We start from the raw sequence: 24,018 nt of genomic DNA on the forward strand, positions 1-24,018 counted from the left end.
CTGCACACCCTGGGCAGCAAAAGAAATCTCCTTGTAGTCTGGGTATTATAACACATCCTATATTTATAAACTACAGAAAAACAACAAGAAGAAAAGAGGAGTCTTGAAGATAAAGTCCCTGCTGCCTCAGGTGGCCCCAGCAGACACACAGTGTCTTGGCTTAGCGCTCTGCAGAGCCCCGGCAGCGCAGCCAGCTGAGGCCTGACAGTCGGGGCCGTGTTCTCCAAGCCCTGCGCAGCTGATCTTGCAGCCTCTGGAACACGGAGTATCTCCCACTCTGTGTTGCCTGGAGCATATACAACGTTTCGTATGCCAGGTCTGACACAGCACCGCTTATGTCCTCTGTCAGGCATTCAATGGCTGGAAGAGAGGAACAGAGCCACGTTCAGATCCTGGAGCTGCAGGGACCCAAGAAGAGGCACCTGCCAGGACCATCCCAGCCCACTCTTGCCATGGCCAGGAGGGAGCAGGCACCAATGGGATCAGCCCAAATTTCCTGGCCACGAAGCTCTCACGTGTCCCTGAAATCTCCCTGTGCTCTGCCCAAGCCACCCCTCGTCTACACAGGGGGCAGAGCCCTCCGTAGCAACGCCAGGGCTTGCAGCTCCCCCGCCAGCGCCCGCTGACACCCGCTGCCCTCACTCACCTTTGGAGATCAGCTGGAGCTCTTCCTGCTGCCCCCTCAGTCTCCGCCCGGCGATCCCTGGGAACACAGAGCCTGTCACGGCCCCAGCGCCACAGCTCCGTGCCAGCGGCGCTGCCAGCCTGTGGCCCCACGGCCTCCTGGCCCGGCACGGCTCAGCCCGGGCCCTTGCCGCTTCCCACCGCCCAGGGGCGGGCACGGCTGCCAGAGGGCGGCAGCAGCCCCGAGGCCAGGCGGGGCTCCACGGCGCCGGGCCCGGAGGCCGCTGCCGGGGCAGCAGCCGGGGCTGGGGCCGAGCTGCGGCGGGCCGGGGAGGGAGCCCGGGCTCGTGGCTCACCCAGGAACCTGATGGCCGCCGCTCGCAGGGGCTGCTGTGGGTTCTCCAGGTACGGCAGGGCCCGGCGCAGGTGCTCGGCCGCTCGGCTCCTGTCCCCTTCCAACTGCAGAGAGCGGCAGGAGGGAAGAGTTGGCGCGGGCTCAGCCCCTCGGCCGGGCTCTCGCTGTGCCCATCCCCGGCCTCCCCTGCCCGCACAGCCCTGAGGCCCGGCCAGCAGCCGCTGTTGCCGGGCTCTGGAGGGGGCAGAGGGCCGGCTGCTGTCCGGGGAGCTGCGGTGCCACCCCACAGCCTTGCTGGGCCAGGGCTCCATTGGCACCCGGCTCGGGGCCACAGGAGACTGGAGAAGAGACCTGCGGCCCAGGGAAGGGAGCAGCATGTGGGGCACAGGCTGGCGCCTCTGGGTGTAGCAGTGGACACAGACTCACTCCAGAATTTAGACCTTACAGAACATGATTTGTCATTACATTCACACATTTTCAAGAGAGCAGATCTCTAGAGATACAGGCATCCACTGTAGGTTTTTTGTAGGGAAGGAGTGAACTAAACCCACAACTTTCACATCCAAGGCATACAAACGATATGGGAAAAATAAGTTCCGGAAAAGAACCTTATCGCAAGGATTTATGATGCAAGCTAACTGCCATGTGATTTAATGGAAGCCAAGCTCATTTAGAAACTTTCATGACCCCAGGATGATGTCAGGCACAGCATACAGTACAGTTGCATCATGAGATGCAGGGAGAAAAGAGCAACAACCTTTCTGAAACTATCATAAAGATATCAAGCTTGTAGAGAAGGGCATGAAGGGCTTGAAGATTATGAGGGAACAAGAGAGGAAGCTGCATGAGGAACAGCTGAGGTCAATTGGCTTGTTCAGCTTGGGGAAGAGGAGGAAGAAGAGAGAGATGATCTCAGCATGGCCTACATCTTCTTCCCGAGGGACAGCTCCAATCTCTGCTCTCTGTGGCCAGGGACAGCACCCAAGGGAGCAGCTGGAGCTGTTTCAGGGCAGGCTGAGGCTGGAGATCAGGAAAAGGTTCTTCTTCCAGAGGGTGCTGGGGCACTGAAGAGGCTTCCCCAGGGAATGGGCAGGGCCCCAGGCTGACAGAGCCCAAGGAGCTCTCAGGGATGCACAGGCGGGGATTGAATTGTTGGGGTGTCTGTGCAGGGTCAGGGGTTGGACCCCATGATCCTTGCAGGTCCTTTCTGCTCTGGAGAGTCTATGATTCCATGATTCCTTGACACTGGGAACGAAGACTGATACAAGGCTTTGGCATGTAAATCAATGTCATTTGTAGTGCCTTCAGCTGGCTGTGCCCTGAGTTATACTACACAAATTGGGACAAAATTCAGCTGCTATTTTAGACAGAAAGCACAAAGGACCACCTCACCATATCAAGCATTGCTTTCTTTAAAGCTTCGAACAATCTCTTCTCCATTTCCAAATGCAAACATCAGCAAACACATGATGGAAAAGTCAAATGAATTCCAACATTCCCAGGATACAAATTTTTACTAAAGAAACCAAGCAAGGATTGCACACAAGGCCTTTGGAAACACTTCCTAGATGAATTCAAGTCTCTCCCATGCAGGGCTGTAATAGCTGAACTTCTGCACGGCTCCAGGTAGGGTAGGAAGAAGTCCACAATGTTCATGAACAGTCTGAAATAGGGATGCAGGGTTGGACAAAGGCTTTCCTGTGGGGGAATGATGCCAAAATCTACTGCATTCTGGCACGCCAGCATTCCAGACACCAGCAGGTCTCACAGACAGCCCATGCAAGGAACAAGTGAGATCTGGCAAGTGAGGATGGCTAGGGAAGGGAGAAGGATTCATTCCGACGAGCAATTAGTATCTGAAGGAAACCCTTGAACAGGTCCCTTTCAGTGAAACGGAAAAGCCAAGAGACAACAGCAGAGAACTACTCCTGGAAATAGGAGTGCTTTGCAACAGTGGCTACAAGGACTAATTGCTGCCACTGGACATTAGGGCAGATGAGAATAGGAGTTTGGGTAACGCAGGAATCATGTCAGGAGATAAGCAGTCATCTCCTGTTTGACCACAGCTTTGCAAGAAGCAGAAAGGGCTGTTTGATCAACAAAAATAAAAATAGCAAGAAAATCCTGCTGGCTCCTGCTGAGAGACAGTGACACTCTGGTGCCTCCATTACCGCCTGCTTGGGGGTTACTGCCAGCTCCGAGCAATTCTTCTTTGTGAACTGGTACCTGTGTGAGCAACAGAAAGAATTGGAAAGTAGGGCTCCCAGCCCACCTCAAGGCTTTGCTTTCATCCTCACCACATCAGCTCAGGTGACTGGATGCTCTGTCCAGGGGAGGGTGTCCCTGCACATGGCAGAGGGTGGAACTGGATGAGCTTTAAGTCCCTTCCAACCCAAACCAGTCTTGTATTCCAGGGTCTATAATGAGAGGTCCCTTTCCACGAGCTCCATCATAAATCGCTGTCCCCTGTCCCCAGGCTGCCCCACTGTATCTAATTACAACCTCTTTTGCAGCCGCACTGCAGCTCCCTTTGATCTGAGCTGGAGTTGTTTGAGCAGCATTGGACTAAATGGCCTCCAGAGTTCCACTATTCTACAGCCTATTTTTCAGGCAACTTGGAGTCCAGCGCATCTCAGAACTAGCCCAGGAACTGTCAGTTCTTGTGGATTTAATTAGGTGGCTGCAAGTCATTCATGACGAAATGGAACTGAGGTCCAGCAAATATTCAGTTCTCCCAGGAAAACAGTGAGCTGACTAGGGAATGTTTGGCACAGGTTTAAGTTCTCTTGGACAAAACCTCTCCGTGGAAGAAGGAGCCAGGCCCTAATGCCCAGGCTGATCAAGTTGTTCCTGGTTATCTCACTTAACAGTTACACTTCTTAACCTGCCATCTCTAAAGATAGGAGTGTTGTCTGCATCCATCAGTATTCTGTCTGCCTTTCACATCCCACTTTTGGCTCCAAGCCAATTCTTCCTCCAAACTGGAGGCAAAAGGACACAAGGCTCACGACCAGACACTCACCTGGATGGAGGCTTTGGGTCAGCTCTTTGTGCTGCAGCTTATTGTACAGGACAGAGGAAGAGTGCAGCAATCCAGCCTAATGCCCCACTTTAACAGTGGGAAAATAAACCTTATTCCTGCCCTCACTTCTGTCTTTTCTATTTGGGTTGCCTGCTCTTCAGAGTTAAAAGGTACCAAGGGTAGGGATCCACCAAAGCAGCTCCTCATTTTCTAGGGAGCCTCCAACACAAAGAAAACTAAACCTTGGGTTACTCACAGTTTTTCAAAGGCAAGCGAGCAAAACAAGTATTTCAAACTGTGCCAAAAACTGACAGAAACCCCAGATGGAAGACTGTATTTTTCAGAAGGAAGGACGCAAATGAGGAAGAAAATTTGGGTCTCCTTTCTTTCCCAATCAATATCAGACAGTATGAATGCAAGCATCAACAATTAAGACTAACTCTTCTTTCAAAGACACACCAATTTAACACCACAAATACTGGTAACTTTTTCAAGGCAGAGAATGGATTTCCAGAGGGCTTACCCTGCTTTGGTAGCTGCTCTTGGATTTCAGCTGCACTCATTTAATTTTACAGGAAATCTCTTTCAGAAGGCCTTTCAAATCAGAGAGCTTAAAAAAAAAGATGGTTATTTTTGTCAAGTCCATCTAGCTGAAGGAAAGCAATGCTAATGAGTAACATAAGTAACAAGTAACATTTGCCTCTTCAAATATTACACCAAATGCAAGAGTGCTCAAAAGGACACTCCCAATTACAGAGTTCATCAGGGCAATTAATGCAGCGAGCCCTGACACCTCTGTATCTCAGCAAGTTAGCCAGCAGTTACCAGAAGAGAAAAGCAAGGGATGGCTATGTACTTTCAGGAGAGAATTAAGGTTGGCAGATCTCCTTTCAGTTTCAAGAGCAGCATCACTAGCCACAGACTTGCTTTCCATTTCCCTTTCAGTCTGGGAAGGCAGCTATTATTTTGCAATCTAAATTATCTGACAGCTATCAAAATACTTACACTGAAATGTATGTGGGTCTTTTCACCTGTGAACTTCTCAAAAGTCTTTTTTTCATCCCAAAGCCACTTCCCACTTCAGAGGCCAAATATGTAATTCAGTCGCCAAATATGTAATTCAGTCAAGCCTCAGAAGATACCCATTGTGAAGGTCTTTTAAGCATCACAGTCATAAAAAGTTATTCGTATGACAATGCTCATCATGTGCTCTCTGCTAGATTAGTAGCTTTATATTGCTTAATTATCCCATGCCTACAGCACCAGAATCCAAACTTGACAGACATCTTTGGGAAGGAAATGTTTCAAGTGTGTGACACCCCTTCTTCCCAGCGGTGTTTCATGGGCCTGTTAAACAGCCAAAGGGTGCAGTTTTACTCTAGGATGGAAATTACTTTTATTCTAGTCCATCCTGTAAGGAATACTGAGAAGCACTCTTCCAGTGCTAAGCAAGTGTCTTTTTGCTTTATTATCCAGCATAAGATGAAGCTCTTGTGGCTTGGAAGGGACCTTACAGCTCACTGTGCTCCACATGCCTGCTGTGAGCAGGGACACAGGCTGCTCCTCGCCCCGTCGAACCTGGCCTGGAACACTTCCAGGGATCCAGGGGCAGCCACAGCTTCTCTGGGCACCCTGTGCCAGGGCCTCCCGACTCTCACAGCCAAGAATTTCTTCCCATTATCCCATCTAACCCTGCTCTCAGTTGAAAACCATTCCCTCTTGTCCTAATCACTACACATCCTACATTCCTGTCTATTAACAGCTATTAACAGCCAAGAAACTTGTACCTGGAGCTACTCCCACAGCCCTCGCAAACCACCACAGTGCAACAACTGCTCCACTGCACTGAGGCAACAAGGACTAAGTTACAGCTGACTGAGTAATTGCTTTGGAAAATGTTTTTCCATCACTTTGCTATGGTTTTTAACTCACCCCATTGTGTAAAACAGCTTCTAGGAGATAATGACATTGTTAGGCTCTTGTAGGAATAATCACAGTCCTCTTAAAAGTAACACAAAGCCCAGGTGGTCATACTAAATACTCAATAACAAGAGCCACAGAAAATCCTAAATATCTCCTGACTGACTTTTTTTTAAGTCAACACTTATCAGTATTTGGGGCCTTCAAAAAGGCAATTTCATGAACACATTGCTCCCCAAAATTTCATTACCAGTTGTAGTCAAAACCCACCAAGGAAGCAAAGCCGTACCATGGACACAAGAGAAGGCACTACTCACCTGAACACAATCCCTGCTATGAAGCAAAAGACTGCAAGGGTATCCATAACATTCCACAGGTCTGAGAAATACTTGCTGCCATTCATGTACCCCTGGGAAGGAAAAGGAACAGAAAGTAACCCCCACACGGCACAGTTTCCTTGCTCAATTAACTTTTTTTTGTCACACAATAGTTAACAACAGAGATCAGGTGGCTTTCAATTTCCCCAGAATGAGGGGTTTAATGTATCCAGCAATGCCACAAGTTACTGGCAACCTGTTTTTTTGGCTCTTGGTGTGACTCAGGAAACACTGTGGAGGGGAAGGGATGTCACAGTTTAAGTGTAGCTGATGCATCCTGGCTTCTCTCCCTTCACAGAGCTCATTTCACTAGTCTGCCCGGCTACATGCACAGGCTTTGGATCCAAGATGTAGATTTAATTTATCCTTTTAATGACATAGCTCTTTATTTCTGAATTGCAAGTCTGGTGAGAATCCCTGCTCACTCCCAGACTGGCCAGCATAGCAGCTCAGATCCAAAGTCTGTGCAAGAACCAATTTCTGGAGTCAATTCAGAGGTGACTCATAAGGACAAGAAGCTTAATCAGGACAAACCTCCACCAGGCCTGGAGAAATAAACTGTATCCCCAATCATTATTCTTTTAAATTTCAATTTTCATTGACAAAATCAAAGCTTCAGAGAGTACTGCTCAGTGAACCTCTGAATGGCATATCCAGGGAAGGCAATTCTGCCCTTACCACTTCTATGGGAAACAGAAATCAAAGGGAGTTTTCTCCTAGGTGCTGTCTCTGCCCAGTAGCTCCCTAAATCAAACATCTGGGACTGAAGAGCAGGTCAGTCCTCCGAATTCCAAGCAGTTCCCACTGCTGAGAGGTGAAGTGGAACAGAGGTTCTGTCCACATTCCTTCTGCACTGGAGAAAACAGGTCTTTCCTTCACACCCCACCAGTCTACCCACTCACCTAGCTGGAGGCTACCTCCGTGTGGCTAAGGAGACAGCAGGGAAAAGGCCTCTCCAATTTCACTATGGCTAAACAGGACTGGGAGCAGCTCTAGCTACTTACAAATCCCTGGGACCACCAGAAGTGAAAGCAGGGCTGAGCCAGTGGCCTCCAGTTCAGAGACTGTTCCTGACCAAGAGCTGGTTTCTCCTCAGAGCCAGTTATCCAACTGCAGCAACTACAGTGGGACCCCAGGCAAGCTGCTCTTACTTTGCCTTGGATGTGAAAACAAAATCTGAGATACCTCTCTCTCTCCTTTTTTTTTTTTTTTTTTTAATATAAGCAACAATTTTGATGCAGAGTGAGACCAATACACACATGGTCTAAGCGGAAGCCAGGGAGGAACTTCCCTGAGAAGTTTAGAGGACTGGAACACCGCTCTGCTCTCTGCTCCATTTCTCCTCCTCAGGAAAACAGCTCTACAGCCAGAACACTGGCTTGAAATAACTTTAAATCTTCAATAAAGTCTCTGTTTTAGCTGCCTCCACTGCCAAATTGGTACAGTCTTGCCACCAGTTACTAATGGGAATTGCAGCAGTTCTACCTGCTCAGGGTAGTGAGAAAAAGGGACATTATTAGGAAAATAAGGTTTCTATCCCTAAGGTTTTCCCCAGGACTTTTGCTGGGTATACAGGATGTGCAAGGACAGGTCCAGAGACACCAGAACCTAAATCAGCAGAAACAAACACTCCATTAGTGTTTTCATGGCAAAAAAAGTCTCCGACTTTTCCCCCATTTTCTTAGCAAGTAAAGTTGCCATAAACAGGGTTCCACCTTGACTAATGAAATGGGAAAAGACCCCAGTAACAGCAGCATCAGAACTGTCATTTGAGCTCATGTAAAAACCATTACTGCAGGGTGGGATGATCCAGCAGATCAGCCACAAACACTCATGAGGCAACTCGGGCCTTACAGGGGAGTCAGAAAGCAGCACTGCACAAAACCCACACACCCACTGCTCCTCTGACTCCCCCAGCATCCTCCCACGGCTCTGAACACAGACTGGCAGAGACCAGCTTGTCCAAAACCCACCACATTTCATGTGAAGTGAGGAGAAGATACCAGCTAAGTGGCTGGTTATAAAGGCAGTCCCACCTGCTGTTCCCACACCACAGGTAACCCAAAGCTGGTCCCTGATTCTGCACTAAACCAGCAAGAACTGTAGAGAATATTGAAAGATAAATAGAAATGCATAAAGATATGTGGCTTATTGGTAAAATAAAAAAGAAAGGGGGTGGAATGTAGAGAGGAGAGGAAGGAATTACTTAATCTAAAGGTATGCACCAAGATAAATGGGCTAAATCGAACCCTTTGTTATCAACTACCTTGGCAAACCAAGCATTCCTGGGAAACATCTGCACTGGCATCAGCTTATCCTCTTGGTGCACAGATACCTCAGCTACAGGGGCACAAGCAGGAATTAAACATCAAAGGAAAAAAATCCCTCACTGAGCCCTGAGCATCTCTGCTAGGAAGTGGTTTCCCCGAGCACCAGCCTGCACTGCCTTGGAGGGGAAAAACCGCAAGGCTGTGGCTCTAACACTAAACTCTCTGGGGCTGCAAGCGCTGCCTACTTGTCTCACTTCATCACAAAGCAGAATGAAGACCAGCACGTAAAGGATGACCTCCAGGGCCGTGGGTTCCTTCTGGAAATCCATGAGCAACACGTAGGCGAAGAGCAACAGGAAAGCGATGTAGAAGATGACGTTCCAGGAGAAGACCACAAAGGGGGAGGTGAAGAAAGACACATAATACAAGAAGAGTTTCTTACTCTTCTCCACAGGCTTTTTCCTGAGGAATTAAGAGAGGGAAAAGGTCTCAAAGCATAGCTTTTACACATGGAAACATTTGGTTCTTCGAAGCAGAAGTGAGAAGTATGCAAAGTCTAGCTCAGGATGTTACTTTAGAGGTAAAGACACCCTGAGTCCACTACCCTCAGGCACGCCAGTAAACTGGTGCATCTTCCAGCTTGGATTGGGGCTTGGAGACACCTGGGATAGTGGAAAGTGTCCCTGCTCATGGCAGGGGCTGGAACAAGATAAGCTTTAAGGTCCCTTCCAACCCAAATCATCCTGTGATTCTGTGATCTCAAATCCAAGGTCAGAGTGAAACACAAACTGTCAAAAGCTCATTCGGCTTTTTAATACCTTTATGTAAGACTGACTGAACACTAGAACAGCTTCCCCAGAGTGGCTGTGGAGTCTCCACCCTTGGACATACCCAAAACTGGACACAGTCCTGGGCAACCTGCTCCAGCTGGCCCTGTCTGAGCACAGGGCGGGATTGGATCATTGCCACCCAGCCTGATTTGCCCTAAGATTCTACAACTAATTAGCTTGCTTTCCCTCTGAAAAATTTTCCCACTAATGAAAAGTCAGATGGTTACTTGAATGAGATGAAACCACAGCCTATTAAAGGGAAAAAGAACAGGCACAGAATAATCTTCCAGTTCTTAGTGTCCCTTGAAATCTCTCCATACCATTGCTTGGAAAGGAAATTCTGCAGGGAAGAAGGAAACACCCTCACTTGGTCTAACAGCAACAAAATAACCTAAGAATGCTATTTTAGAACATTTGATTTGGTAAAAATAAGCCCCAAACTTTGAGATTTCAATCAAAAAACTAGAGATTTCTGTTTCAACAAAACAGAAAGCTTTTTGCATCAGTAACAGCGTGCTGGCTCCTTAGGGCAGCCATTCTCCATCTACGTGATGAGGAGTTAAAAATGAGGCTGAGCAGGACTTGACCTGATTGATAAAACACTTATAAACCACTGCATTATTTGCAATGCTCATCCATGCTGGGTGTTACATCCACATTGTGCATGCCCAAAGCAGGAAGCACTTCAGGCAGTCTTTATTATCCAGTTCATTAGGATTTACAGCCCCAAGTCCTCCTGATTATTTTCCTCCTGATTTACGTGTGTGGGTAGAGGAGCCACACCTCCTGTCAGAGCACAAAAGGTTCACGTTCACCTTCCCTTCAGTGCCATTACCTGCACCCCTGGCTGGGCAATGAACTGCTGGTCTCTGGCTTCCACTGCCAGTTCCAGACAGTTGCTCCCTCCCCAGGCTTCACAGGAATAAGTCAGCAGCTGCTCAGCCAGGTCTTTGTCATTGCTGTAGCAGTCGGTGAAAAGCTCTGGAAGAAAGAGGCAGCTCCACACTGAGCACCAACTTCAATTTCCCACCAACTTGGGTGAATTTATCTTCAGTGTAATATTTGTAGTATCAACGCATGTAGACAAGAACCCTTTTCACGTTTTCAGCACTGCAGAATGACAGTGCATCCCTTTGCAGTCCCACTTGCACATCTTCAACTTTGGATACAGAATTCATGTGTGGATGGAAAACTCTAACACTACATCACACAGACAGCATTTAGTTCTGCACTAAAAAATTGAGTAAAAAAATGTGAGTTTCTCCTTAAATGACTCAGTAAATCTACTTGTTTCATCCTCTTTTCTTAAATTCCATTTGGCATTGATCTAATGAATTATAGTCTGTCCAAAATTAACAGGAGGGTTGAAAGAGTTAGAATCTGATGTTTTTTCACTGGGAAATGCACTGTTCACCTGTTCACTACTTAGTGTCTTGCTAAATCATCAGGCCTGCGGGATGTAGACGCCTTTTTAAAAGTCTATTTAAGCAACTTTTCCTTTGTGGAATAGGAGACACTCTCTGGAAATAAGCAAGATATTTCCAGCACAGCCTTGAGCTGGTCCTTATAAAGTCAGAATCAACAATCTACTTTTTACCTGCAACTTGTTCTCACTCTCCAAAAGTACTCCCACTAATCTTAAGGCTAGTTTTTCCCAATCCTGAATACTAGCAGTACTCTTGTGGAAAGTTTCCCCTTTTCCATATTCTCCTTCCAGTTTGTGAGCACCCTTCTTCAGCCTTGCCAGTAGAGCTAAGTAGTTTTTCTTCCCCATGAAAGAGATTCTCCACCTAAAACAAAAACCCACTTCACAAAACTTTTGAAGCCAAGCTCTTAAGACGGGACACAAAATTTCTACCAGGAACAAATGATGGGGAAGGAATTTCCAAGCAGTAAAATCCCATGTTGACATACAAATGTATTTAATGTTGTATTATCTAGTTTTTAATTCCCTGGTCTCTGAATCTTCCCACTAAATTTCTAAAGGACTCACAGAGCAGGCACTTACCTACTGCTCTTGTCTCATACTCGTTAGCGAGTTCCTCAGACTCACCAGCAGCATTTATATCATTCTTCACCTTGGCCATGCTCTTCAGGAGCTTACTGGCCCCCAGGGCTGCCAAAGTACAGCCTCCGGTCTGTAGAGAGAGAAGAGTCATGCAAAACCCTCCGAGAAGGGAACATGATTGTGGAATCCTGAAACCACAATGATTTGGGTTGAGAAAGACCTTAAAGACCATCTCATCCCAACCCCCTGCCACAGCCAGGGACACCTTTCACTACACCAGGTGGAAGTCTTTAAAAATTATCCTCCATTTTGCAGTTTCTCAGTTTCCAGGACAGAATGATCTATTTGAATCTACAATCATTAAATTACTGTCTAATCCAAATTAGAAATTTGATTTCAATCAAAGACCTGGAATCAGAACCCATCCATGCTGTGCAATGGGTGGGAACTTGGCATCCCAGCTTGAGCACAGATGACAACATACAATGGATGTGGACTGCTGCCTCACACATAGCCTTAGGAAATGGAAGTATCAAATCCACACCCAGACACAAAATGGGCGATATAAAACCTACTGAGAGTCATCTAGCAATTATCTCTTGAGTTTGAAGTTGGATATGTGTCTTGGGTTATGTAACCAAAAAAAAAGTGTATTCTGTTTCATCTGTAGCAAGCAGTTGGGGGATGTTTTTTTTTTCTTTCTCTGTTGTAACCCCAGGGGGGAGGGGGGCGGATGCCTTCTGATAATGGGCCAGCTGTTAAAACCAGGTGGGGCAGTGTTTCTGATCTCTTCCACCACTGTCCACCCTCCGGCGGATATCTTCTGTTAATGGGCCATTAAGGCTCATCAGTGACATGACACATTACATCATCCATTGGGAGATTGGGACATGCTCTACCCAGTGGAGAGGAGCTAACCATTCCCTAGCCAGATAAAAATGGGGACCCAGAGACCTCAGGCATCCTCTTTCCCACTGGATTCCCAGAGGAAGGCCAGACTCATCTCACCACCACTGAATCCTGTCCACAGGATCATCTCTACTCCAACAGAATCACATCTGTCACTCCAGGAGGACTTATCTGGACTGCTTCCAACACCCTGAACAGGGTGTCAGGTCGTATCTCTGACTCTGTCAGGATTTTCTAGGACTTTGGTTTGTTTGCTTGCTTGTTTTTTTGTATTACTGCATTTGCCTTTTTAATATTCCTAGTAAAGAACGGTTATTCCTATTCATATACTTTTGCCTGAAAGCTCCTAATTGCAAAATTATAATAATTTGGAGGGAGGGGGTTTTACATTCTCCATTCCAAGGGAAAATCCAGTTTTCCCTGACAGATACCTGTCTTTCCAAACTAAGACAATGTGGAACCGTTGAAGGCAAATAAATCAAAGACACAGAACCCCACTGCAGTGCCTGCAAAGAGGAATAAAGAAGAACTCAACTTACTTGCTCCCAAATGACTTTGGACAACTCTTTCTTGTTCTGAAGAACTGACCAAATAAAGAGAGCTTGCAACGGGTGCCTTGTGATAGGACACTCCTCCTGAAAGAGAGAGCAAGAACTCAGACCTAAGCTCACCAAATTTTTTTAACTGGAACAAATCCAAACCTGGACTCTCCTGTTTTAGTACTTCCTTCCTTTCACAGCCACCCCCCACCAAACCCTTCTCTCAGCTCTCTGCCACACACTACTGTGGGTTAGGTTATATTTGATGTTTCTATCAAAGCCTTGTATGTGACAAGGAAGAGTCAGCCTCCCTGTTTTTCCTGAAGCTGGCAATAAAGAATATTTGTGTAAAAGGCACTTACTGCTTTAACCACTGCAGTCCAAATAACCTCATTCACAGCAGGATCAAACTGCTCATCACTCACTGAAAGCTGTATCTCCATCTCATCCTTGCTGTTCTTGCAATCTCTTTTGAGACCTCTCCGGAAATCCTCCACCATCTTCCACACCAAAGTGAGGAGGGCGTCGTTGTAGGAGTTCTTGGCGATCTGCAGGTTCTTGAACATCAGGCTGCTGAAGTTGTTGGTGTACAGCTCCCTCAGGACCTCTGTGGTGAGGAACTTCCACAGGTTCAAGCCGTTTTCCAGGAAGAGCCGGACAAATTTGGGCCTGTCTTTCACCAGGGCTGTGAATATCACATCCTGTAGGTCAGCAGACTAGGAAGAAACGGAAACGTAAACATTAGGGATGCCATGAGACATGTAAATCTTATCTAAGGCGTGACACACAGTCACCGTCACATTTTCATCAGAATCAGGGTTTTTTCTATACACAATTGCCTTGGATGGATGGCCCAGAGCATTTTTGGCACGGGCAAATCACCTTTCCAACCACTGATCATCATGGAATGACGGATCATGGCTTTATGGACTATTCTGAGTTGGAAAGGACCCACAAGGATCATGGAGTCCAAGCCCAGGCCCTGCACAGACACCCCAACAATCACACCCTGTGCATCCTTGAGAGTGTTGTTCAAATGCTCCTGGAGTTCTGGCAGGGTCGGGAATGTGCCTATTCCCTGGGGAGCCTGGGTAGCGCCCAGCCCTCTGTAGGTGAAGAACCTTTCCCTGATCTCCAGCCTGACCCTGCCCTGACACAGCTCCAGCAGTTCCCTGGGGTCCTGTCCCTGTCACAGCAGAGATGGGAGCTGCCCCTTGTGAGGAAGCAGCAGCTCCCAAGGAGGTCTGACCTCCTCTTCTCCAGGCTGAATGGAATGTGACAGTCAGTGCAGGAGCAATAGAATGCTCTTAACACAGAGGCTGAGGAGCTGAGGCAGTGCTTCCTGTTGGGATGGGTCCCTCCCCACAGCTCCCTGCACTCACTCAGAAGGGGGCTGAACCTCCCAGTTTCGGTCATTGGTGAAGATCTCATCGCTGGCCACATCCAGCTGGTTCCACTCCAGGAGCAGCTTCAGCTGCCCGTTCCAGTTATCCCTGTCGTGCTCGTTGGTGCTGAAAGCTGCAGATGAGGAACAATCTCTGGGTAAAGACCAGGCATGTTTATCATCTCTCCTTGTCACCCTACCAGAACAATACTCCTTCCAAGTGGCTTTCCCCAGACTCATGCACATCTTCCCAACTGGGGGCTGGAGGCTGCTGGAGGTTCAGGGATGTATTTCTGGTCCAAGACAGGCCACAAAGTAGCTGCCAGGAACACCTCACAACCAAGATCAGCACAACGCTTCCTTCAGGCTGCTCAGAGTCCTGCAGCCTCTACACAGGAGAGATTCTGCAGGATTCCCAATGGGCCCTCCCTATCAGCATCCCCAAAGCTCTCCAAAATGCCTTCCCAATTACGTGGTTTGGATCTTGCCCACACTGAGAATCCTACATTGCTGCTCTAGCCTGCCCACACCCCTTCAGAGGGAGACAGGCTCCACACTGTGGCAGGAGCTTAGCTCTAGGGAGATGGCACTGCTCTAAGGAAACCTGTTCTAGAGAATAAACAGCCATCCCTTTTCCATTTATTATTAAATCCCCAAACAAACCCAGAAAAACAATTACTTGCCTTCGTACAGGGCAAAGGAAATGGCATTGCTCACAATTTCATCTCCAGTTTGTTCTATTTTGATCACCATCAGTAAATGAGGGTTCTCAAGGACTTCTTTGATCTACAAAAACAAGAAATGTTCTGTTTCAAAGCTATCAAGGCTGTTTAGTAGCAGATTTCCTAGATTCTTTTAAAAAGAAATTTGCCACCGCATTGTAGCAAAGCTGCTTCTCATCTGTCTTGGGTTTTAACAAATTTAAACAAGCCCAAATAGAAGTAGATAATGAGTTTGATTTAAAAGTCACCGAAGGACAACATTAATTATCCTCTGAACATACAGCAAATAACTGTGATTCCCCTATGCAGATCATCTTTAACAAGAAGATAGAATATCAGTAATTAGAAGCGACTCTTAAAGTAGAAAAGGTTGTGACAGCTTATGTTCAACTTATGTCGAGCAGTTTTGTTTGTTCGAGAACAGTCTCTGCCTCCTTGTGCTTTGTTAAGACCAGATAATTTCTCATATAATGAAGCTTTGTAGAGTTTATTTTGTTTTAACTCATAGAAGACAACTATGTACACTCCAAAAGAGCTCAGCAGAAGCTGTGAGGAATGTGGCCAGACAGGGAACACTGCCTTCAGCAGCTCCACAGGGAAGAGACCCTTCTGGAACCTTCTGAGCTTTCCTATGAGCAGACACGTGCTGACTCGATTGCAGCCCACCCAATACTTTTGTTCCGATCCCTGGAGATTCAGAATTCTCCTTTTTTTAAATCTGCACAGGTATAACACGACAAGTAGCCCAGCACACCCCATAGGTATCACCAGATAGCAACACCCTTGACTTGGAAGTCACCAGCTGCTCCCTCTCCCCTCCTCCCACAGCACCCCACACTCACCCACTTGGTCCAGCTCTCAGTCTCCTCTTCTGAGAGCCTGGAAATGGTGCGAGGCAGGAACTTGAGCAGGCTCTCCTTGACACAGGAGGAAGCAAGAGTGCCTTCAGCCTCTACCAGGCTGGCAATGACATCAGCAATGCGCCCAGAGCCTTCCACCACCACACAGGGAATCTTGCTCTTGATGGCCACATTGATGGACTAAGGAGACAGAGGGAGAGGGGAGCACTTGAAGCATGACTCTCACTAGAGCCTTGCTATTGAGTAAGGAAGCCTAGATAACAAAAGAAATCCATGGTCCACAGCAGTATTTTTATTATTATCCACTGATACATTACCAGTGACAACTCTTTAAAGCACCATCCATCTAATCAGAGAAGGCTGTGGAGAGCCTCACAGAGACTGAGGGTCAGAAATCACCATCTGCCAAATTTTCATAGACTCACAGAACAATTTGTGTTGGGAGGGACCTCAAAGCACATTTGTTCCCCCCTGACATGGGCAGGGACACTTTCCACTAGATCAGACTGCCCCGTTTTAGAGTGGATCAGCAGATCAGGACCATTGTCAAGTAGAAATGGCATTCAGGTCACACAACACTGCTGCTCAGCTACACTCACAGCTGGTTTATGGCACAGCATTGCTCAGCTGAGACCAAGGGTTCTGGATGTATTTGCTGGAGGCAGAAGTATCGGTGTTTTACTGAGAGATCACTTCTATAGTATCACAAGAACATGGAAAGTTACTGAAAGTTACTGAAAGTCTCCAAGTAGCCACTTGATTTCTGACACAGCAACATTGTATGTGGATTAATAGCAAGACAAAAGTCTGCTGAAATCATGCTGGAAGGACCATTGACCCTCCTGGTGCAAAGACCACAGTAGGAGTGACTGATTTCATTTGCATCACTACGCTGAGAACAGAGTCACAGCATAAGCTGGCTGCCAGCAAATGGTACAAAGGAAGTTGATGCAAGTTATCACCAAGCACTGGAAAGACAGAACATCTATTAGCTAAGAGAGTTTCTTGAGAACAAAAATAATCAACTTGGAGTCATCAAAATCGTGTGCACATTCCTTCTGTCAACTGGAGAGCAGGTCTCTGACAAAGGCAAGGAGGCTTTTCTTATCAGCTAGATGAAAGTGGTTTTCTGAAGAAGGGTTCAGCTAAAGTGCATGTTTTACATCACAGGGAATTTAAAACAGAAGCCTGGAACAGTTTTACTTCTTCCTTGCTAATGCTGATTCTTGTCATCATGCACCAATCACAGAAGCTGAGAAAGAGGGAGCCTTTCCTGGCCAGCAGTGCTAAGACCAAGGCATGGCAAGGACAGACATCCACACCACGGACTCTGCTGAGTCATTTGGGCTGGTCAGAGACTCAATTTACTCCTTGAGAAAAGATTTCACCTACAAATGAGCAAGAGGGCAGGCACAGATATCTCAGTGCACTTACAACGCTGAGAAATAAAAACTCAGCATGACATAAACCAGCCCCAAGTTGCACCAGAAGAAGTTTAGGTTGGATATCACAAAAAATGCCTCACTGGAAGGGTTGTCAAGGACAGGAACAGGCTGCTTAAGGAAGTCATCATCCCTCAAGTGTTCAAAAAATGTGTGGATGCAGCACCTGAGGACACGGTTCCGTGGTAAACATAATGGTGTATGTTGACCACTGGACTTTGGGATCTTAGAGGTCTCTTCCAACCTCCTGATAACCTCAATGTGATCATGATCCTATAAAATAACCAAGAGAGTGGCATGAACCCTTAACTGAACCACCATCCAGCTTCTTCCCAGAGGAACCTCTTGCCAGGAATTATGCATTTGATTTAACAAGGCTTTTACTCATTCTGCTTAAGCAGCTATGTATCACTGTTTAACAGTGGGTTTGAGGTCTCTCCAACAAAATGTGCAATCAAGTCTGCACAGCTACAGCACCTGGCAGTCAGTCAGCTCCTTCAGTGATGGTCAAATCCTTTCTCAAACATCAGCAATTGGGAGCTAAAAGGAAATGGACATATTCAACACAACCCTTTGAGCACAGCTTTCCTCTCAAACCTGAATGGATGCTTCATTTCATCTCAGGCCCTCTGGTCAACACTGCATCTGCATTCATCTACCACTGGGCAAAGATAAAATTCGTCAGGTGAATGGAACCAAACTCCCAGGAAACATACAGGGAGGCTGGGATAATGGTCTGGAATTTCACACACTGGTTCAGACCAATTGATTAACACCAGCAAGGAAGTGGTAGCAGAGAACATGCTTTGAAATCACGTTGTTTATCCTCCTGACAAGCCAAGTAGTTTGATTAACCTTGACAGTAACAGAACAGCTCTAGTCAGAACAGGAAGTATCAAAGTAACATCCACAAACAAAATAATCATAAATATCATGCTGCTTAAACTTTGTTTTTGCTGCATCCTACTCTCTTGCAAAATCCAGCCCCTTTCCCAGCTCTTTAGTACAGGCTAAATCAGCTCTTCCTGTAGCTGGTCAGAGCTTGTCCTCACTGTTACTCTTCCCTTCCCACACAGCCTGATTACACATCTCCTCACTCTGAAAACCCTTTGGTCCCTCGGGCCACTCATCTTCACTCTGGCAAGGGGAATGGGCAAGTAGCAACCCTGGTTTTTAATCCCAAGAGAGATTTAGAAGTCATCTCCTTTTATCCCTTCCCTCAGCGTCACGTAGACATCCTGTTTCAAGAAACTTCTTTGTTCTGTTCATCCTCCTGCCTTGTTATTCATTTGAAGATGATGTCTGGTCCTTCCCCGTGTAGGCTTAGAAGGGTCTAGAGCCAGCAGAGCCCTCCTGCCCTACTCAGCTGCCAAGATTCAAACCAGGTCTAGAGCTAAACTAGATTTAAAAGGTGGCCTTTCAGTACTTAAAGGGGCTTATAAGAAACAGGGAGAGCAACTTTTCACATGGGCAGATAGTGATGGGATAAGGGGGTATGGTTTTAAACTACAAGAGGAGGAATTTGTATTTACATTAGGAGGAAATGATTGACTGTGATGGTGCTGAGGTCCTGGCACAGGGTGCACAGAGAAGCTGTGGCTGCCCCTGGATCCCTGGACACGTTCAAGACTGAGCTGGACAGGACTTGGAGCAACCTGGGATAGTGGAAGGTGTCCCTGCCCATGGCAGGGGGTGGAACTAGGTGGTTTTTAATGTCCCTTCACATTCTGTGATGTGGAAAAACTGAGACAACTGAACTGCCCCAGCCAATACTTTTCCAGGATGTCAGCCCAAGGCAGAAACTTTGCACAGAAATTTTAACAGGAACAAACTTCATAAGCTTAAATTGCAAAAAAGGTCCTTCTGTAGCAAGTGCTAGGCAAATTTCTGTAAACAATAGCACTGTCTACTTCATCAAGTCTCTTTGGGAGTAATCAGTGCTCAATATTAGAGCAATATCCCTGTTGCCATTCCTGGAAACAAAAGAAATAAACTTACTTTCAAAGTCTCCTTTCCACCACCTTGGGCAAAACACACAATTGGGATCTTCCCACCGTAATTAGATTCTGTAAAATATACCAAAAGAAAAAAGAAGAGAAAAGATCAAATCATTTAATGCAGTTTGTACTCAGGAAAAATAGGTTGTTGTGAAAGAAATTCCAAGCCATTCATGCAAATACTTGTGTGCTGTTGATTTCGCCAGAATTACTAACAGCTGTTTTTAACAAAAAATCAGTTTTGCCCAGCATTCTGCATAGCTGACTTCAGACACCTTTCTCTAACAGAAGCTTTTCCCTTCTAGAAATTCTAATTTTTGCTATCTTGGAAGTCCTTAAAATGGAATTTTATTGTATTATCCACTCCTTTGACCATTTTGAGTTTCAGAGAAAGGTTCTTACCACAAACCCAAGACAGAGAGCCTCTGAGTTGACATTTTCAATCGTAAAAGAAAGGTAAGAATTCTGTAACTCTAGGAGCTAGTGTTTGAGAGACATTCATCTAAACCCAAACAACAACATGCCCAAAAGCTTTTAAAGAATTTGCTGCTAAGGCTTGTGATTTCTTTTTTTCGCTTTGGTAAAGAAGTGGGTGAAAGAGAAATTATTAAACAGCAGGCTGCAGGCAGCTCAATTCCCCTCATAAATAAATATTTTGGGAAAAGCATAATTTCAGCTCCTGTGAAACTGTGCTCCAGCTACCTGGAATTCAGTCACATGTGAGGTGTATATAGAAGGGTCAGCTTCCAAGAGTGAGGGAGGGAAGGGCTATGTGGCTAAAATGAAGCATTTGCTGTGACACAAAGGACATACAGAAGGGAAGATGAGGGAAGGTGTTGCTCTGCAGAGGGCAGTCGCTCCTGACAGAGCTCCACTGCAGTCAACACGCAGATCCCTTCCAGCTCAGCAACCACAGAATGCTGCCACTACTTTCTTATTCCAGGAAAACCACTGTGGATCAGACCCAAAGCATGCACGGACACGAGGAGGAGGAGAAGGAGGAGGAGGAGGAGGAGGAGGAGGAGGAGGAGGAGGAGGAGGAGGAGGAGGAGGAGGAGGATGATACCTGGGATGACCCGCTCCGAAATGTACTTCTCCAGCTGGGTCCGCACTTTGGCCTCTACTGTGGGGTGCCCGTGGGTGCTGTTATCAACCAGCAGGAGATGGGTGTTGTTGTTATCCAGGCAGTACAGGGGGTCTCTCTTCAGGTCATCCATGATGTAGTGGGCCAGGTAGCTCCCCTAGGGGCACCAGCACAGCGTTTGACAGAGATTCAAGGACAAGAACACACCCAGCCCATTTATGTGGTAGGACAATTTTTTAGATGTGTTCCATCATGTTTAGTGGACAAGAGACATGGGGGGGATACCCCACTGCATGTGACAGGCAGGATGGCAGTGTCAATGAAGATCTTAAACAGCAGCTGCAGCAGGTACCACGTGCCTTAGCTCATGGGAATCCCTACTGTGGGGGAGTGCATGGGGATTTCAGAGCTAGACTAACCATGGGAGAGGTTACTCCCCAAAGCAATGCCGGACATGGAGGCAGAGCAGCTGAACTCCCACACAGACATGCCAAAATCTGGCACAGCTGAAATCCTCCTCAGCAGGCCTGATGTGTGTGACTAACTTGGGCATGAGAACTTTTTACTTTCCTCCTGTTCTGGGAAGAGCTCCCAATGTTTTGAGGCCGAGCCTCCTCCTTCTTTCCCCACCAACCCATCCATGTAGCACTTGAGGACGTGGTTTAATGGCGAATGTGGTGGTAGTGCTGGGCTGACAGCTGCACCTGGTGATCTTAGAAATCCAAGTTGTTCAACCTTAACTTAAACCTCATTAACGATTCCACGACCCTGTGTTTCTTACGTCGCTGTCGGCCGTGCGGATGAGGGGTTCCCGGTTGGAGATCATGCCCCAGGCCGCAATGCCGATGGCCACCATGTTCTCCTCGGAGCTGCGGCTGATGGTGTTGTCCCTGACCACCTCCCCAATGTACTTCATCAGCCTGCAGTGCGTTCCCCCGGTGAAAATCCAGGCTCCTGGAACAACGCCCAGTCACCTGGGGGAACACAGCCGAACACCCACCCTCCCATGGCATTGAAGACATAACCCAAACCCCTTTGGTGACCTGGGGGGTTTATTCTTCAATTAAGCACAAAAAAGATGGTGCACAACTCATCTTATGTTACCACAGGCATCCCCTGACTAAATCCCAATCCTGCTACGTCTAAACCATTAATGTCGCACGTGTCTCAAGTGCAGCAGCCAAGCAGAAGCAAAGTGAACACTCTGCTTCCCCAGGGACCCTTTGAGCTGCTACCTCTGCACGCCTGTTGTGCAGCAGTAAAGTAACAGAGGCACAGAAGCCGGTGTTTACCCTTGGACTGGGCGATGTAGATCAGCCTGCTGAATATCTTGCGCATGCGGGGCTTGAGCGCGAAGTTCTTGGCGCCGCCGGTGACGGAGATGACGAGGTTTGGCATCTTCGGGTGCCAGTGCTGGGTCATGAGATCGTAGAGGGTCTCTGAGTCCGTGTCACACGACAGGCAGATGTACTTGGGGGAGAGAAAACAGGAGAACAAATACAGCAGGAGGTAAATTGAGACTGCTGGGAACAACCCAGGGATTGCATTTTCTTCTCTGCTGTACAGCCTCGCTCCAACAGCCAGGAGACAAAAGGCAAGGTGATGATGAAATCCCTCTTTCTTCCTCTGAAGCACCTTTATCCTTCCCCTAGAGAAGGCAGGAGCAGTGACCTTGAGCTTCACTCTGCAAGGATGAACACGCCACCACTATAGCAACTAACTCCAACAGTGCTATTTAAAGTTTAGATTATGAACCAGTGGCAGCATCATTGTTGCAAGTGAACTACTAATAACGACAGCTCTATTTTGATTACACTACTCAAATAAATTCCAGGCTCCGTGTGAATGATGTCCCTGTCACAACAAATATCCACTCCAGTGCTTCAAGTATAACACAAAACAAAACATCAAGTTTGTAGTAAAGCTTTAACAATCTACAAAGATGCCAAGAAGCACGTAAGAGAGATAAACTGGCTTCAGGTGGACTCAACATGTCTCCATCCATGTAAAAGCTTCTCTGGCCTTGTCTTGCTTTGCTATTCAAAAGCCTCTTAACAGTTTCATCACTTTTGGAAGACATTCGTGGCTGCACAAGCCAAATCAGGAGATGAAAAGGAATAACTTGGACCCGAATCATAGAGGATTTTGTATCAATTGCCCAGAATTTGCAGGAGAGCAAAATGAAAGGATTACTTTGAGGAGGAAATGTCTCCACCTAAGAGAAACTGAACTTAAATAAAAACATTCATGTGTTCCAGGATAGGTTCCCAGAAGGAGTTAAAGCATCTAGGAAATCACAGAGGATGCTGAGCAGGCTCCAGCAGCTACACAGGAGAGCTAAGGGACTCCCACAGCTTCTGCCCTAAGAAGCTTCAGCCACATGAAGTTCTTCTGGAGAGGATCCTCTGTAGGAGAGGGGGGAGCTACCGGGAAAATTACCCGGTCAGCCCTGCCCACAGCAAACCTGTCAGCTCAGACAAAACTGCAGCGGGTGAACGCCTCTGCTCAGCACCTCCCTCCTCCGCAGTGCAATGGTGCCGTCTCCTGGTACTGCTGGATGCTGCTCCCAGACCGTGGCCATCATTCAGGGAGTGATTTTTCAGGGAATGACCGTGATTTTGGGGTTTGGGCTCCCAAAACTTCAAATGCAGAGACTGTGATGCTCATGGATGTTATGGGGTCTAAGCAGCACAGCAGAAATGAAGAGCTCAAAGGCTGGACTTAGAGAAGGTGAGATTTTATAGAATCCCAGAGCGGTTTGGGTTGGAAGGGAGCTTAAATGTCATTTGGTCCCATCCCTGCCATGAGCACCTTCTGCTATCCCAGGCTGCTCCAAGCCTCATCCAGCCTGGTTTGGGACACTTCCCAGGATCCAGGGGCAGCTACAGCTTCTCTGGGCACCCTGTGCCAGGGTCTCCCCACCCTCACAGGGAATAATTTCTTCCCAATATCCCATCTAACCTTGCCCTCTGGCAGTGGGAAGCCACTTCCCCTTGTCCTGTCACTCCATCCCTTGGCCCAAGACCCTCTCCAGCTCTCCTGGAGGCCCTTTAGACATTGGAAGATCTCCCTGGAGCCCTCTCTTCTCCAGGTTTAAGCACCCCCAGCTCTCTCAGCCTGTCCTTAAACCTCTTTATGGGTCTCTGTTCACATCTCATTTCTGCTCAAATTTTTTTAGGACTCATCTGTCCTACAAAGCACAATGCAGGGTATAAAACCTCCCATCCCTCACTGATAATTGACAGCAATTCTTAGGTCACCTCCCTGCTGCACATCAACAGAAAATACTTGGCAATCTTCAGGAGCAGCAGGTGCCTTGCTGTGTAGGGAATGAGAACGGGGAATTGAGATGTGATTCCAGCCAACATTCCAATGAGATGAGGAGCATACTTTGTTCCATATAAGGAGACTTACATGCAGTGTTTGAACAAAGTATGCTCTGAAATCTGCACACTGGCCTTGAGAGTCCACATGAAACAACTGAGGGCACGTGAACTGATTTCCAAGGTTGGAAGTGGGGAAGACACAACCTAAGGAAAGAACATTTAGCCTTTGAGAAGTCTGAAATACTGCAACAGAACAAAGCACTTTTTGTCCCAGTACAGTCACACAGCAGCTTACAACACAGTAGGTGCAAAGCTGAAACGTGCCTACCAAAAAATATGTGAAGTACAT

At 47.1% G+C, this 24,018-nt stretch overlaps 2 protein-coding genes across 2 annotated transcripts; both read right to left on the reverse strand.

The window, feature by feature from the left end:
• Nucleotides 1-43: 43 nt before the first annotated feature.
• On the reverse strand, nt 44-6,484 carry LOC134552043 (uncharacterized). Its single transcript, XM_063400286.1, has 5 exons — nt 6,239-6,484; nt 4,525-4,611; nt 981-3,205; nt 647-703; nt 44-360 (listed from the first exon to the last, which is right to left on the reverse strand). Exons 3-5 carry the CDS (start codon nt 1,354-1,356, stop codon nt 161-163), a joined length of 633 nt encoding a protein of 210 aa, XP_063256356.1. The 5' UTR covers nt 1,357-3,205; nt 4,525-4,611; nt 6,239-6,484; the 3' UTR covers nt 44-160.
• On the reverse strand, nt 6,235-24,018 carry LOC134551882 (transient receptor potential cation channel subfamily M member 8-like). The gene is made up of 15 exons (XM_063399866.1): nt 23,758-24,018; nt 21,636-21,813; nt 21,125-21,297; nt 20,326-20,500; nt 19,261-19,328; nt 15,803-16,000; nt 14,922-15,024; nt 14,254-14,372; nt 13,280-13,570; nt 12,855-12,950; nt 11,407-11,536; nt 10,234-10,379; nt 9,626-9,738; nt 8,814-9,030; nt 6,235-6,330 (listed from the first exon to the last, which is right to left on the reverse strand). The coding sequence occupies exons 1-15, from the start codon at nt 24,016-24,018 to the stop codon at nt 6,235-6,237; spliced, it is 2,364 nt and encodes a 787-aa protein (XP_063255936.1).

This window comes from Prinia subflava, chromosome 6 (assembly GCF_021018805.1).
Source record: "Prinia subflava isolate CZ2003 ecotype Zambia chromosome 6, Cam_Psub_1.2, whole genome shotgun sequence".
Classification (NCBI taxonomy): domain Eukaryota; kingdom Metazoa; phylum Chordata; class Aves; order Passeriformes; family Cisticolidae; genus Prinia; species Prinia subflava.